This window comes from Mesocricetus auratus, unplaced genomic scaffold (genome assembly GCF_017639785.1).
Source record: "Mesocricetus auratus isolate SY011 unplaced genomic scaffold, BCM_Maur_2.0 Super-Scaffold_100011, whole genome shotgun sequence".
NCBI classification, from domain to species: Eukaryota; Metazoa; Chordata; class Mammalia; order Rodentia; family Cricetidae; genus Mesocricetus; species Mesocricetus auratus.
Genome location: NW_024429195.1, coordinates 63,747,207 through 63,763,055, shown reverse-complemented (window position 1 = coordinate 63,763,055; position 15,849 = coordinate 63,747,207). Strand labels below are relative to the sequence as shown.

The 15,849-nt window shown below is 40.5% G+C and overlaps 1 protein-coding gene across 2 annotated transcripts in view; it reads right to left on the bottom strand.

Annotated features, from left to right (window-relative positions):
* The window catches only part of Tmtc2 (transmembrane O-mannosyltransferase targeting cadherins 2), a 356,561-nt gene that overhangs the window by 193,306 nt on the left and 147,406 nt on the right, over positions 1 to 15,849 (bottom strand). For both annotated transcript variants that reach the window (XM_005068036.4, XM_021225985.1), the window contains exon 2: positions 10,957 to 11,527. In XM_005068036.4, coding sequence (XP_005068093.1) covers positions 10,957 to 11,527 — 571 coding nt within the window. The remainder of the gene's footprint in view (positions 1 to 10,956; positions 11,528 to 15,849) is intronic.

The following is a 15,849-nucleotide window of genomic DNA, read 5'->3' as shown; positions in this document are numbered from 1 at the left end:
TCTTCACTGCAATAGAACAGTGACTAAAACAGGGGTTTTGGCACATTATGGTGAGGATAGCAAGGCAGGCTGGTTGTACAGAAGCTGATTGCACTGTGGCTGTGTGGGGAGAGACCTAGGTTGGAAGTGAAACCCTCAAACTTGAGGTAGGAGTGGGAGGATCAGAAATTCACATCAGCTTCATTGACATAGGATGTAGGAGGTGAGCCAAAGCTATGTGAGAGCTTAGCAGCTCATAAAAACAAAAGAAAACGCCAGGCGGTGGTGGCACAAGCCTTTAATCCCAGCACTCAGGAGGCAGAGGCAGGCGGATCTCTGTGAGTTCGAGGCCGGGCTGGACCAACAGCCTCCAAAACAATACAGAGAAACCCTGTCTCATAAAAAAGAAAAAAAAAAAAAAAGGAAAGCAAAGAAAACACACAAGCAGGGCACTGGTGACCCTCCAAGGCTCACCCTCAGCATCTCACCTTCTCCAGTAGGACCCTCAAAGACTTACCCTACCGTCCCACCTCCCAAACGCAGAGCCCACCCTCATATCATTCACATGCCTCTCTAAAAACGGGGTTCAAGATTGATCTTTATCACACTGTATCACGAGAAGAAACTATGCACGATGGGCAACTACGCTGGGACCGTGTTTCCTGTCACTTCAACGAAGTGTCCCATACAATGTGGAAATGAACTCACACCATTCATACATAAGCTGGCTGTACGCTGAACACACTGTGATGCTTTTATTCTTGCAGGGTCTTCTCTTAGACTACACAACCCAGCACACATACATCCGCACACACATATTACACAGTGGAGGTACTTCCACAGTAAAAAACAGGACGTTACTCTCAAATAGCTGGGCTACTAATACCAACAACTCGGCAACTTCAAATTCAAAAACTTAAAGGGTTTTCATGTTTCTACTTCTTAAGTAGGCAAAAATTTATATTTGGGGGTTTGTGTTTGTTTTGCTTTCCCCTTTCGGCTTTTTTGAGGCAATGTCTGTCTCGATCTGCTTCAAATATCCAGTGATCCTCCCAAGATGTAGGATTGCAGTCAGGCACAACTACATCAACCAAACAGATGTAACTATTTTCTTTACTTCAATAAGTACTTTTTTAACTTTCAGAATTGATACTGCATGTAGCAAGCGTCTCCACATACCTGTACCTGGTAATGTGCATTCTGTGTAGCCATAGACTGAAGAAAACTTTGGGTGTTTTTCTGTTGCTTCACTCACTGAAAACTTGCTCGGCCTTAAATTTTTTTCCTTTCATTTTTCTCCATGTTGTCCTTGTTTTGTTTGCAACTTAACTATGGAAATGAAAACCATGTCACAAAACATAGGTGTCATGGATTCCCTATCATCTTAATGGTGATTGTGATTTTTCCTGCAGCTTATTTGCCTGAAATGAAATGAATAAACATGTAGACAAGTGGGGGAGGGGAGTCCTTTGGAACGGAAACACTGACTTCACTAATCAAGGCTATCATTACTGAAGAAACACGAATTAAATTCTGAATTCATGCTATTCCACTTGATGCAAGAGTTATAATCAGACCAACAGAGCATACGGGAGCCATCTGGACACCACAGTGTTTGCAAAGACATGTGGAGAGGAGGGCAAGGGCATGGTGACCTTCCTGCCACTGTACCATCCCACACAATGGCACTACACTGGGTCCCGTTTTTCCCTTCTGATTTCTCCTTATCCTTTCTGAAGAAAGGACACTGATCAATAAGCACAAACCCAGAATGCGGACACAAAAATACAAGTCTAACACTCTCCACACAGAGTATACCATTAATGCATTTGCTCTAACAGTTTTATCAGCTCTATGCCATCATACCTAAGGTCTCTGTAATACATTCGTAATTCTGGCTTTCTCTAGCTCAAATTTTTCTTAAGACATCAACATCAAATTAGCATTTTCATTGTCCCAGGCATTTACTGGGTGATGACAATGGATCTCAATTTTTTTGTAAAGCACATTAAGTTTTCTGTGACACTGACAGTCCTGAGTCTGAGCAACCTGATAACCATGATATCCCTGTCAATCAGTTTGATTGCTCTGAGGCAGGGGGCTATCAAAAACTGAGCTGAATGATGTAATAACGCACCCCAGACAGAGTGTTAGGTGAGCAGCAAAGAGGGACGTCAATGAGATGCATTATTTATTCATCACGAGATCCAATTTGGGTGTCATTTTCACTGCATACTTAACTGGGTGAAATTCAGAGTATTTATTCTGTGATGTAAAAAAGGATGCTTTTAATGTTTTTTTTTTCTATCTTCCTTTTTGAAAGAGTCCAAAACAAAGAGGGATTTTGTGCCTCGTGGTCATTCATGAGCATATCTGAACTCTGTTTGGCAAGGCTGGAAGAACAGACCTAGGAGAACGCCTTGCCTTAAGGACACCCTGTTTTTCTCATTAGGAGTGGAGAACAATAAGCCAAATACTACTCAGTAAAAAGCAAAATAAGACTAGTGGTCAGAAAACAAGTATTTTATAATGCTGAGGAATTTGACCTATCCTACTACGGGACACCCACTGAATAACTGGAAACCTCAACTCCTGAGTCTAATCCCCAGGCTCATCTGAAAGGTACCATTACTTGAATTTAGAGAAAGCACAGCCCACAGGCCAAATGGAAGTTGCTTGTCCTACACTCCTTCTGTGGAGCAACCAAGGTTCGCATGCAGGTAAATATCATAAAGTGCCTTCCTACATTTGGGGAACCAAAGCATGTTTTACAATGCCCCATATCATCACACACAGGTCTTAAACTCCTTCCTTGACTCATTTTCCTTTGTAAACTTCATGCATCCCATCTCACAAAACACGGTTAAGTGTTCCCCTGTGACTTTCCCTCTGTACATCACTTCCACTGAGCCCCCGCTTCTCTGGCTCAGTTCTCCAACATGAAATGCTTACTTCTAACTGTTTCATGTAAGTCTACTCAAGCACCTCCTCTCTAGAAGGATTTTTTTGCTCACTAATCAAATCAACTTTCATGTCTTCTATACAGCCCTAGCACTCCCGGTGATCCATGAATACCACCATCACAGTTAGCATTTACAGCCTCTGCTTCGAACTACACACTACTCTTCCAAGTGCTACAAGGGAGAACCTCCCCGTGCATCCGTTCTGTTCCCACGTCGTCAAGCACACTGTCTGGCACAAAGATGAAATCCTCTTTTGGAAGTAACTTCTGAATATATTCTGTTCCAAGGAGTAAGACTTAATGGAAGCATTAGAGAACATTGCGAAGGTAGTCACTTCCCAAATTTAAATTATTCAGCATGAATCTGTGTGACATCTGGAAGGCAGAATCATTTTAACTGAGCAAAAGAGTCCACCTGCAGGAATGAAATGCTTTCTTAATCTCTGACTTTCTGAATTGTAAACTATTTCTGAACCTTGACCTTATTTGTAGTCTTATCTGGTTAGCAGTGTTGGCAGCTGTTAAGGTTTTAGAATACCACAGGTCATGAATATTAAATGCAACAACAAGCAGACTAGGAGAAAATCCAAATTCATTTGTAAGTGCATGACAAATAGCCCTACAGCTTCAGTAAGGCTAGGAAACACTGTGGCTAGATGCAGATACCGTGCAATATCTGGATTCTCACAGCATTAGGAATGGGACTAGATTCTACTGATATCATCCCCAGCAGGTAATCAAGTAAAAAAGCACATGTAGACTCAATATGCAAATACCTGCAGGTGCTGCATCTCCCTTTGTGTATTCTTCTATTCACAAAATGAAATGGTCAGATGGGGACAGCTTTTAACACACACAGTTTGTGTAGTAAGGCACCCAGGTCCTTTAATGGAACATAAACTCCTTTAGGGAATCTCATGATAAACCTTAAATTCCTGGCAATGAGGGCCATTTGACACATTTGTCCTCACCATCGATCCAAAGCTTAGGTTATAACTAAGATAAAAAGGAAGCTCATTCACCACGGACAGCCTCTGTAATACACATGCTCTTTGGCATTAAAAAAAAAATAGAAGCCAAAAACTCACTTCTACAAATGACTCATTTTTCAAGTGTCAGTAGCTCCCACTTTCACATATAATAGCTTGGTCTTTTATCTTATGCATGTGAAATAAAGACACAAATTTAAAGATATTGCCCATTTTGGAAAGAACTATTACAAAGCAAAACTAGCCCTGTGTTTTAGTTAGGATCTCTATGGCTATGATGAAGCACCTTGACCAAAAGGCAAACTGGGGAACAAAGGCTTACACTTCCACACTGTAGTCCACCGTTGACATAAGTCAGCTCAGCAATGCAACAGAACAGGAACCTGGAGGACAAGAGCTGAGGCAGAGGCCATGGTGGGGTCCCACCTGCCGGCTTGATCCTCATGGCTTACTCAGTCTGCTTTCTTAGAGACACAACGACCATCGGCCCCCGGATGACCCGACCCATAAAGGGCTGGGCCCTACATCAATTAAGAAAATGGTCTACAGGGTTGCCTACAGCTGAGTCTTTTGGAGACAATTACTCAATTGGGACTCCCTCCTCTTACATGAGTCTAGCCTATGTCAAGTTGACATGGAATTAGCCAGCACACCATGTTTTAGGAAATTCTTTGAAAAGCAACTTATTCGGTTTCATTTTCCCAAATTATCTCGTGCTACTATTAGAATTCCTACATTGACTTTTGATTCTATGCCCCTCTTATTTATTGTTTTCACATTTTCCACCTGCAACTACGTGATGATGAAGCTAGTGATGTTTCCACAATAAAACGATTCAAAGATGTTAAACAGGCACAGAGAATGGCTCTCAGAAAGTAACATCTAACGTGTGTTATCTGTTTGCTTACTGGCTGCATTTGAATCTACTGATATTTTAACTACCTTCTGAGGCCCTGTAGCCCTGCAGTCAGGACCCTAGTAGCTCAGACTTTGGCCTAGTGGATTTCTGATCCTGCCAAAACTGAGTAGGCTGCAGTTGCCAAATGTAGTTTCTAACTAAGTCTCTATTGTTCTAGTTACCAAGAAAGACTAGGGAGTCAGAAGTTGGGGTGAAAACCTGCTACATTAGAGAGTCTGATAAGCAGCCAGCTGACCTTCCTTTTTGGCCAGAGACCCAGCAAGAGAGCATCTCTCCAGCTGTCCCAAAGCAAAAGACCACAAAACTCCAAGGCCCTCCCTACTGCTCCTTCCTGTGTGTCTGTCTTCTCCATCTGCCTGGCTTCTCCATACTCTCTGGCTAATTCCTATCACCAACTTGCTGGCCCTAATCCAAATGTTGATTTCATTAGCACAGACCTGTAGTATCACACAACTAATTCTGGATAAGAAAAAAAAAGATTGCTTTTGTTGATTTTTATTTACCATATACCTCTTAGGATTATCGGAGGCTATAAAAACTGGTGGGCAGATAATTATCTAGTATTTATTTATATTGTCAGTTTAAACATACTTTTAGGACCTTTGGCCTTTATTTTGGACCACATAAAACTAAGTGACACCGACACAAGGAATGCTAAAATAGTCATTTGGTGAGTGGTCAAGAAAATTTACTTTTTCTGGAATGAATGGCTTCTACCATTTAATTCCAGAGCCACCAATGTAGGAATGGAATCCTCATTGTGTAAAAAGTCAGTGTATACCCAAATTAACTTCAACAATACATTAAAAGGTTAGGTTTAAGTGTGAATTACATAATTAACTGTGTACCTAATCTGTGGCAGGTATCACACACAAGAACAGGGTTAACATAGTAGATTCATAAAGCAGAACCCTACTGCTAACGACTAAAAATGATTTTTGTTCTATTTCTCCAGATATTTAATATCTCTGACAATTCCTTTTAACTACTGAATAAATTACAGATTGTCAGTATCCAACCATATTATTTCATAAATCACATTAGTTCCCTCAGTAAGCATTTGTAAAATAATTTAAATGTGTTAACATTTTTAGGGCAGTAAGAACAGTATTTGGCAGGTGGAAATATCACGTATTTATTAAACACTAACTATATGTCAAGCACTCACACACTTACATGTGAAATATTTTTTGCAAAACTGCAAGAACCACATAAATAACATGGACAGGAACCTTGTTTATAAGCAAATTTTGCAGTCAAATTGACCAAACCCAGCTATAGCAAAGATTTCTGTTTGACTCAAACAGCATTTGTATTTTTTATTCACTAGGAAGGCAGTATGTATATCTGCAGGCATGTATGCATTTCGGCCAAGGAGTAACCTCAGACATCATTCCTCAGCAGGCCTCCACCATGTGCCTTGAGACAGGGTCTCTCACTGGCCTGGAGTATGCAAAGTAAACTAGGCTGGATGATCACAGAAATGCATTATCTCTATCCACCCTGGACAATAAGTGTATGCCACTGTGCCCAGCTTTTGAAACATGCTCACACCCTCAGCCTTCCCCCTGGGCTAGCATTTGTTTTTAATAGTAAACAATGTGAAATGTAACATTAGATGTCACAGGAAATATTTAAACAAAAAAAATGTAAGGCTCTACCAAATAGAAACCCAAGTCTGTCCATTTTGGAATAGTGAAGGCATGAAGGAATAAGAATAACAGGATGTGACATTTAATTTACCTGGTAGACATTTGAATTTGGGGGTCAGGAAAGGATTTGGATACAAATTACAGAAACAAACAAACAAGTCAATCTTGTTGATTCAAACAGTCCCAACCTTTACATGGTCAAGGTGAGTTTGTCATTGTTGCAAGAGGTTATATGACCACTCATGACTACCTTGTTATGCCCATCTTTCAATCACATCTTGGCTTCAGGAGTCCCTGCAGGACTAACTTATGCTTATGTTCTGCTCCTGTAACCATGCCTTATTTTGCTACCAAATCACCCATTTGGAATCCCCCATCCCCGAGCTATAGAAACCTTGTGTTCCGTATCTCATAACTAGTGTTGACTTCCTGAACTCTTAAGGAGAGGCAGTCCAGGTACACAAATAAATGAAAGCTTACTTTAATAATTGCTTGCTTTTATTTGGCCATTATCATTTGGGGTGGTGGTCTTTCTCCTCCCATCTTTGGGATTAGTAGTGACCTTCACCTCCACTGAATATATAGGGGCATGATAAAATTATCTCTATTCTTCCTTGTATTTACAAAATAAAGAATCCATTATCCCAAGGTCCACATTAAGGTCTCTGGCCCAAAAGCTATGAATGACAGAAAGAGCTTAAACAGAAAGAACTAAAATAAAATATTAACTGTAATCAGATAAAGGGTCTTGCTACTTCTACCATGTCCATTTCCAGGTGCTTGGTCTAGAAGCAATGGTCAAGAATTTTCCCGGTAAGTATTGTCAAGGAACAGTTCTACAAAGAACTGTATCTGCAAGCATGGACTGACCAAAAGACCCCAGTGAGCAGCTGCTGGAACACTGGGGGATCCAGATGCTAATTCCCTTACCTCCAGTTAGCTTTTGCTTCCTGATAAGACACCCTTGGATAGGAATTAACATCCTCTAATAGATTTAAAAAGCAAACAAACAAAAAAGAAACCCTATTTTGGACTATTAACTAACTGCTAGCTCCCACCAAACTAAAAGTTAAACATGTCATCAGACAGCACCTGAAGCCTGTAGGAGAAATTCCCTTATCTTGCTGTAACCCACATCTGGTGTTTCAATTGATCTATCAACAAACTGTCTTGATTTATGGATTTCTTTCTTTGTTAATGTAAAAACTTCATGAAACTGCTTCCACATTGGAACACCGAATCCGGGGACAACTAAAAGCTGTGTTCACTCGACATGGCCATTCAAATATGGCTCTAGAATAAACCATCTCACAATTCCTTTTGTGGTAAAAGCTGTGTTGTTATGCATTTTCACAACAGCCCAGGACACTGAACCATGAAAACTCTTAAGTCCTTTCCCAAGACCTCTGTTAGAATCATTTCATTCCTCTTAAACAGCAACTCCAGGCCACCAGAAGAAATGGCAGAAAGCTCAGATGATTTCTAATGACACATATACAAATAATTTTTTACGTATGTTACAACTATTGTCTGGAATATTCTTAAAGGAAGGAGCTTTCTAATAAACAACTCTGCCCTTGAAAATATGCTAGGAAGACTGAAATTTTCTCCAAAGAAAACTTTAAAGGCCCTTAAAGCAAGTCCTGAATTAACATATCAAAATAACGAGCTAGTGAAATGGAAATTCTGCACAAGAAACCAGGGTGCCTGCTTCACAGGCTATCATCGGGGGTCCTAGAGGCTGCAGAGCCTGTGTCCTCAAAGAGACTGCTATCCTCATAAAGACAAGGAGCGGGAAGGGTTCTTTCTGAATTCCAGCACAACAAGGTTTGTTATTGCTGATGACATCATATTAGCAAAAAGAAAAAAATAGTCTCTGCAATGACCCTTGTAAGAAAGAAAATAGATTTGAAATGGAGAACTCCACTTGTAAACCTTAGGTACTTGTCTAGCATCAAACTCAATGAAGAATTTTCCTTAAAGTGACATTTAATGGAAATCACAAAAGAACTTCATTTGGCCTGAATTCTTGATCTCTAAGTGAAAAGGTCACAGACAAAGCAATGACTACACCCACTGCCTAGTAAGTAAAAAATATTTTTTTTACAAAAAGACCACGGTTAATAAATAAGGAGAGGGTTGAGGAGGTGGCTCGTGGTTAAATGCCTCTGCTGTTCAATCCTGAGGTCCAGAGTTCAGGTCCCAGTTATGCCTGTAACTCCAGCTCCAGGGGATCCTTCCCTCTGAACTGGGCCTCTGAAACTCACAGGCATGGACACCCACATAAATACACACACATACATAAATAAAATTAAACTCTTAAATAATAGTAGGCACCCACACAGATACACATATGCATAAAAATAAATCTTAATTAACAGTAAAAATAAATAAATGCTTTGGAATCTCTCCCTTCTGTTTCTCGTGCAATTCAATTTTAAGCAAAAGGGAATTTTGAAGAGGAAAAAATAGTCAAAACAAGGAGAATCTGTCAGCGTCTCTATATGTGAGTATCCAAAACTATAATTCACTGCTTGTTGAGTACCACAGAACAGGCTTCTAGTCCCAGCTAGTGAGGAGGCTGAGGTGGGATGAACCCATTTAAAGCCTGGCTGGGCAATACAGGAAGTCAGTCTCTCAGCTCAGTCAAGCAAATTTGTAAAGTCCTCTCTCATGTCCAAAAGAAATGTGGGAGCTGAAACAGTAGACATTTATACGCCATAGCTGAGTGTTTTTAACCTTTCCCTTTAAAATCAAACCAAAGGTGACTTCTGAATGATGGGGGGTAAAGAGAAAGGAAGAAAGGCAGTTTCTCAAGGCACCCCTGCCTCCAAAACTGCCCCTTGGGGGAAGTTTCTAAACTGTGGGCCTCCACCCTCAATGTGAGGGTTGCTAGGAGCATCAGAAGTGACTTCTACTTTACATACAGAAAATCGGTGTTTCTGACCCTACTCCCCGTTACATCACCAGGGTTGGATCTTGTGATTTCCCTAGAGCCTTGCTCTAAGTACATGGCATAGGTACTTCACACTACACAGATACCACCCGATACATCTCGGCTCAAGTTTGAGACCACAGTATGTAACTGTAGTGTGTTCACTGTACAAAGTTTTAATGCTCTTCCAAAAATATAATAGTTTTATTACAAAAAAACAACTACTAAAATTTTCCTACAGTCATTGCTCAGCACACAAATTCATCTTAGTATACTATTGTACTAAGTTTGATTATAGAATGTTTGATTGTAAAAAAATAAACTGTTATCTGGCTGGACATCAGTGGTGGCACACGTCTTTATGCCCAGCACTCCTATTTGGAAGGCAGAGGCAGGTGGATCTCTGTGAGTTCAAGGGCCAACCTGGTCTACAGAGTGAGTTCTACGACAACCAGGGCTACACAGAGAAACCCTGTCTCGTAAAGTAAAAACAAACAAACAAACAAAAGAAAACCTGTGTCTGGGTTGAATTTCATTTTAAAAAGCTGTTATGACATGAAAAGCCTCTAACAATTCTTAAAGTAGTCTTGAATATATTTCTGTCATTTTGTACTAAGTAGTGTTCTACCCATCGACAATAAACTCAACTTATCAATCAAATCTCAAAAGCGCTAACTGAAGATGTTCAGTTACATCATGTCACATCGGCCAAGTCTTTCTCTCATTCCTATGCAAATTCACTTGGCTTAAATAAATGGTAAATTACCTGCAGTGAATGTTTGCTATGTTCATGGATTTACATACCTGGAGTCACATAACCAAGCTCTACCAGGAAGAAAAAAAAATATAATGCTCCATAACCTTGGAGCATTATATTTGAAATCACTAAGGGAATACACAAACATTAAACCAGGAAGCAAAGGTCTTAATTGGCCTCAGGGTAAATCTTGTAACAACCACACTGCACTTGGCCTCTTCTATTCTTATCTACTAAAAACAAAGGGAAGGTGAGTCATTGTTTCAGTATCTAACTTCCCAGTGCACTACCAAAAGGGATGATGTTTTCAAAACTCAGGAACAGTCATATTAACAAAAAAAAAAAACAAAAAACAAAAAACAGGGTTTCCCCTCCATGGAATCCAGCATCCAGCTCCATCATCAGCTGTGTTGTTTTACAAATATGCATCACAGGCAGTTACTGGATTATACTGAACTTGGCACGAAAGTGAGCTGCAAGCAATAAAGGTGCATACACTTTACATGGCAAAATTATTCTCCTGCCACCTTGGAAATCATGGAAAGAAGTTCAGAAACCCGAGGAATAAAACAAGCAGCGATGGAAACCTCACTTGGTGGAGAAAGGTCAAAGGGGAGGGGGGCTCTATTTAAGGGAAGATCAAAGGGACCTCATTTTAAACTCTGCTTGAAGAAGAACAAATCTGCTTTTTTTAAATGGTGGCAAAGGACCAGGCATCTAGATGACTCAGTAACGCAAAGCTCCAGAGTCAATAAACACTTACTTTGCAAATGGTAGGTAAAATCTGCTTCATTTTCAGCCTGTGGAAGACAAAGACATCATAAACGGCTGAAACTGCCAGGACAGTCACTCCTTGTTCCTTCCATAACATACTGCATCCTGCACACAGTCCGGTCCCCAGGAACCAGCCCCAAGTTCTGGCCGAGTAGCCTCTTGTAGAACAATGTTTGACGTAGCAGAGCAAGGAAAGGAGAAAAAAGAGACTGGCGCCCACATCTGCCCGTCCCACGATGCCCGCAACTGCCTCCGTGTGAATGGGGTGGGAAGCGAACATCAAGCCGGCCATGAAGGTCCAGTATCCGTCCCCGAGGAGGACCTTGGAGAAGCGAGTGAAGAGCCCGGTGACAGCCGCGTGCAACAGGACATTGACAAGATGGTAGCTCCAGGGATTCAGTCCTCCGATGGCATGGTTCAGTCGGAAAGAAAGAGTGCAGAGCGGCCGGTAGGACTTGTGGCTACCGCTGTGAGTTAAAAGAGTCCCCCAGAAATCATTGTAGAAAATGTGTGTCCATGGGGTTTCTGGGAGCAGGTCCTGATTAGTCTTGATAGCACGGCTGAAAAACAAAATATATTAAAAATCAAATGTAAAAAAGTTACATGTTTTTAAATAAAGGAATTGACACTGATGAGATACTGTCTTCCTCAAAGACTTGCTATTATACTTGATGACTGGATTCCCAGTTTACAGAGGTTGAGCCCAAAACATCCCCTTAATGCCTGCTAAGGCTATGGTGAGGGCTCCTTTGGTATCCTGGGAAGCTGGCCCCTCCATGAACACAGCCTTTGACAAACAACCGACTACAAGGGCCTCCTGTGGCAGCTCCAAACAAATGATTGGAAACTCGTGTGGAACTCTGGGAAAGAAAGAAAGAAAGAAAGAAAGAGAGAGAGAGAGAGAGAGAGAGAGAGAGAGAGAGAGAGAGAGAGAGAGAGAGAGAGAGAGAGAGAGAGAGAGAGAGAGAAAGACCACAGCCTTCAGGCTCCTGGTTAGTGATGGCATGTGACTTTTCATTTTTCAGATAGCCCAGGTGCTGCTACTATTTGGGATACAGCTAGATCCATCATCAGGACTTCCTAAAAATAGATAGATACCAGGTCCTAGTGTGGTGCTTCTCATACCCATACAACGCCTGAATATCAGGGCAAAGGAGGGCTCTGATGGAGGAGTGGGGAGAAGGCAGACCACCAGAAACGAATATGGTCATGGGTTGTGTCCATGCTGCTGGTCTCTAGACCACAAAGGAGCTACAGCCAAGAGAAATGATAGAGGTAAGAACGCTCTCAACCTACCCCTGGTGTTATCTCCCTGCCTTCATTTACGCTACAGCATTCCAATTTCCACATTCTCATGCTATCTCCTTTAAAAAACATAGTGACACTTCACTATCCTCTGGCTTGAATTCATTTCCAGTATTATATGCCTCACACATCCAAGTAAATGTCAAAGAGGAAGGGTTTATTGTTTATTGGAACCTTGCTGTCTGCCAAACACTCTGGTCCCCTTGGCTACATCTTCTCATTTAAACTTTGGAACAGCACTGGCAAAATTTTGCTATTGTCTGATATCATATATTCAGCATCTCTCAGGTAAGGAAATTATGGCTGAGAAAGATTAACTACTGGTTCAAAGTCACGTGGGTTTGGAATAGTAGAGCATCATGGTTTGTGATATTTTCACTATTCTGTGATTCCCAAAATGTAATCCATATATCACTGTAGACATTTAAGTAGATATAAAAATGTGAAAATGTCAATGGTTATGTTTGCTTAAGTATCTATTTAAGAGAAAGTGTAATTATCTTATCAGTCATAGTTTTTAGTAATCCTTGTTCAGAATGATACTGATAAAATTGTTAATGTTACATCAAGACAAATATTAAATAATCGAATGTGAGTTATTCAATTATCTGAAAGAAAATTCAGAATATCCAGAGGGTAGGTAAATGGCAAAGAACCAGGAAGGAGAAGGAACTCTTTCTTGAAAGAGGAAATAGAATAATGTTATAAAGAGATGAAAGGAAATTAGACTGGAGGTTAAATGGAGAGGGGTAGGACAGGACAGAAAAGGGAATATAGGAAGAGGTAGCTAACACTAAAGGCTTTATGAAAAGCATTAAAAAGAAAATACCTTATGACTGTAGAAGCTTCCTAAAACCCTTCACCCTCCCTCCCTCCCTCCCTCCCTCCCTCCGTCCATCCATCCATCCATCCATCCTTCTCTCTCTCTCTCTCTCTCTCTCTCTCTCTCTCTCTCTCTCTCTCTCTCTCTCTCTGTGTGTGTGTGTGTGTGTGTGTGTGTGTGTGTGCGCGCGCGCATGGGTGTACACATATAAGGAACTTAAATGGAGTTACAAAGACCCAACTAGACACCATATGCTACCAAGTAAAATCCCCAATACCAGGAAAGGATTGCATCTTTTTAAGTCATTGGCCAAATGGGTCCTATAGCTCTCCCCTTCCCCCAAACATTACAAGCTACTGCTAATGCTCTTGATTAGACCTGATAGTAAGATACAGTTGCTGAAAACACCACATATTTATGTCATCAAAAGGAGAAAAACAGAACGGGTGCTCAACTAGAAACTTGGACCCTTCTGTTTCTATGATACACTTTTACCTTGAAACTCCTTAAGGAACACTTATAATCGTCCATTTATCTTCAACACAGTGAAGCAGAGGTCACAGTTTTATAGACCCATGAGCATTGTAGGGACTCTAGGACAAATGACACCTCTACATTATTAGCTGTTACTATTATTGTACAAGTAACAAGGTAAAGTCTTAAAATAAAGTCAGTCATAATATCTAATAGACAAATGAACTCTGAAATCAGGTAAATGTGGAATTTAAAATTTAAAAAGGCTATTAGTTATTGGTAGTTGTCTACTCTCCGCCTTCAACTATGCTAGTGTTCTTTATTATCTATTTATGAGAACTAATTAACGCTAAATGTTTAATACAAAGACAATCTGTGAAAACTACTTCTTAAACTTGCACAAGAGAAACAGTTCATTGTTCCCTCAATGTTTAAGCTTTTCCTCTTTTATCTTACTAGAAGGTTTTGAGTTCCCTCTCATATTTCCTTTAATGTTAAATATAGTCATGTGGCTAACTTTGATTTATTGATTCCAGAAAGCATCCAGAGAGTTTAGCCACTCCTCTCCCAGGTACCTCCTTTAGAATATGAACTACCACTGAATTGCTGTAGTCACCATGGCCCAGAACAGAAGTTGCACACAATCGACCAAAGCAATTAAGGACACTAGCCCTGTTCAATGGTCCCATTTCTCTAAGATTAAGTTGCTATTTCTTTTAAGCTAGGAGACTGAGCGTCACCTTGTAACACCTAGCTGAACCTACACATAGTTAAGTCCTTTGTTAATGGAAGACCGACGACATCACAGTTGTTTGATTTTTCCATTTGATTTTTCAAGTCTCCGTGTATTGACTGTATAGTAAATGAATTTCCATATAAATTGGCTTTTAAAATATTAGAAACAGATGTTTTTCTGGATCCATTAAATTAAAACACCCTGCTATGACATTCATCAAGATTCTAACCCAGAAGTAATTGCTTAAGACTTGATGGGTTATAATTAAAATTTAAAAGAAATATGAAAAACTGACACACTGCCAAACAGTGTATTCAGCGAGCACAGATTTCAAGAAATTCAGAATGAAGCTTGAATGGCTTACCCTTCACAATGACGTGCATATCTCTAATATCAATGTAAAACCACTGACGTTTACATGTCAGAGCCTCAGAGCACAGGTCAAAGCATTTTAGGATGGGGGCCCTACTAATACCACAGCGAATATTTAAGATAATGCTTCACCCTTGAAATGGGAGGTATAGGAAGGATGGAGAATAGTCTTCCCTGACCCAGTTATTCTATGATATGTGTTCAATTCTGTAAAACCATTCTGAGAAAAAGGGAAAGTCAAGCAACCTGTGAAATCTGTTCAAAGCAGCAGAAATGTCTTCTCATGATAGCAATAGACCTAGGAACCTGCATCAAGCAGAGATAAATGACATCTACCCCTCAGAAAATGAGGGTTTCTGAACAAGGAATAAGATGAGTAAACCTTAAACTTTCACTGGAGGGGGGAGCCCCTGAAGCACAGCAACAAATTTATACCCTGTAATGAAAAAAAAAAAAAGCAAGCAAACAAAACATTTAAGGCTAACAATGTTAATAAAGCAAAGCCATACCTGATTTCTGTGTAGAACATACTAGAATGAGGGAAGCATCTGCATGATGCAATTCTTTAACATGTGCTATCAGCCTAAGCAAGACTTTTTAACGGTTGACTATTATGACAAAAGAATGAATATGGCATATAACAAAAACTGCATTGGGCTTTAATAAAGTCCATCACACATGCTAGTCCATGACAAGGGGGTGCATTATGACACCATTCAACATCGCATTAGGGAAGACAGACCAAAGGAGCCTTAACAGATCTGAGTGATCTTCAGGTAGGATGGGGAGTACTCATTTGGCACTAAGCAAAACAGATTTTGATCCATTTGCATTTCCTCCTATGAGTCCAAACTAGGCACAGAGAAAATGCCTTCTGCTATTTCACAGCTAATGGAACACCTTAACGCAAACCAGAGTTGCACACTGGTCTAACTCCGGAGGTTGCTTTCATGAGTTGGTATCAGAAAACTAAGAAAGATACTAAAGAATCAGGAAAATTTCCATCTGGGCAAAGTGGGAGGGCGGGAGATGGGAGGCAAAGCGGCATGAATGGAAGAGCAACACTTGTGGGCAGAATTCTCTAAAGACGACAGGACCAGAGATTGTCTTTATAGCAAGACAACCCAGTCGCTCCAGCTCACACAGAGGTCTTAACCTGCTTCTCCTTTTGT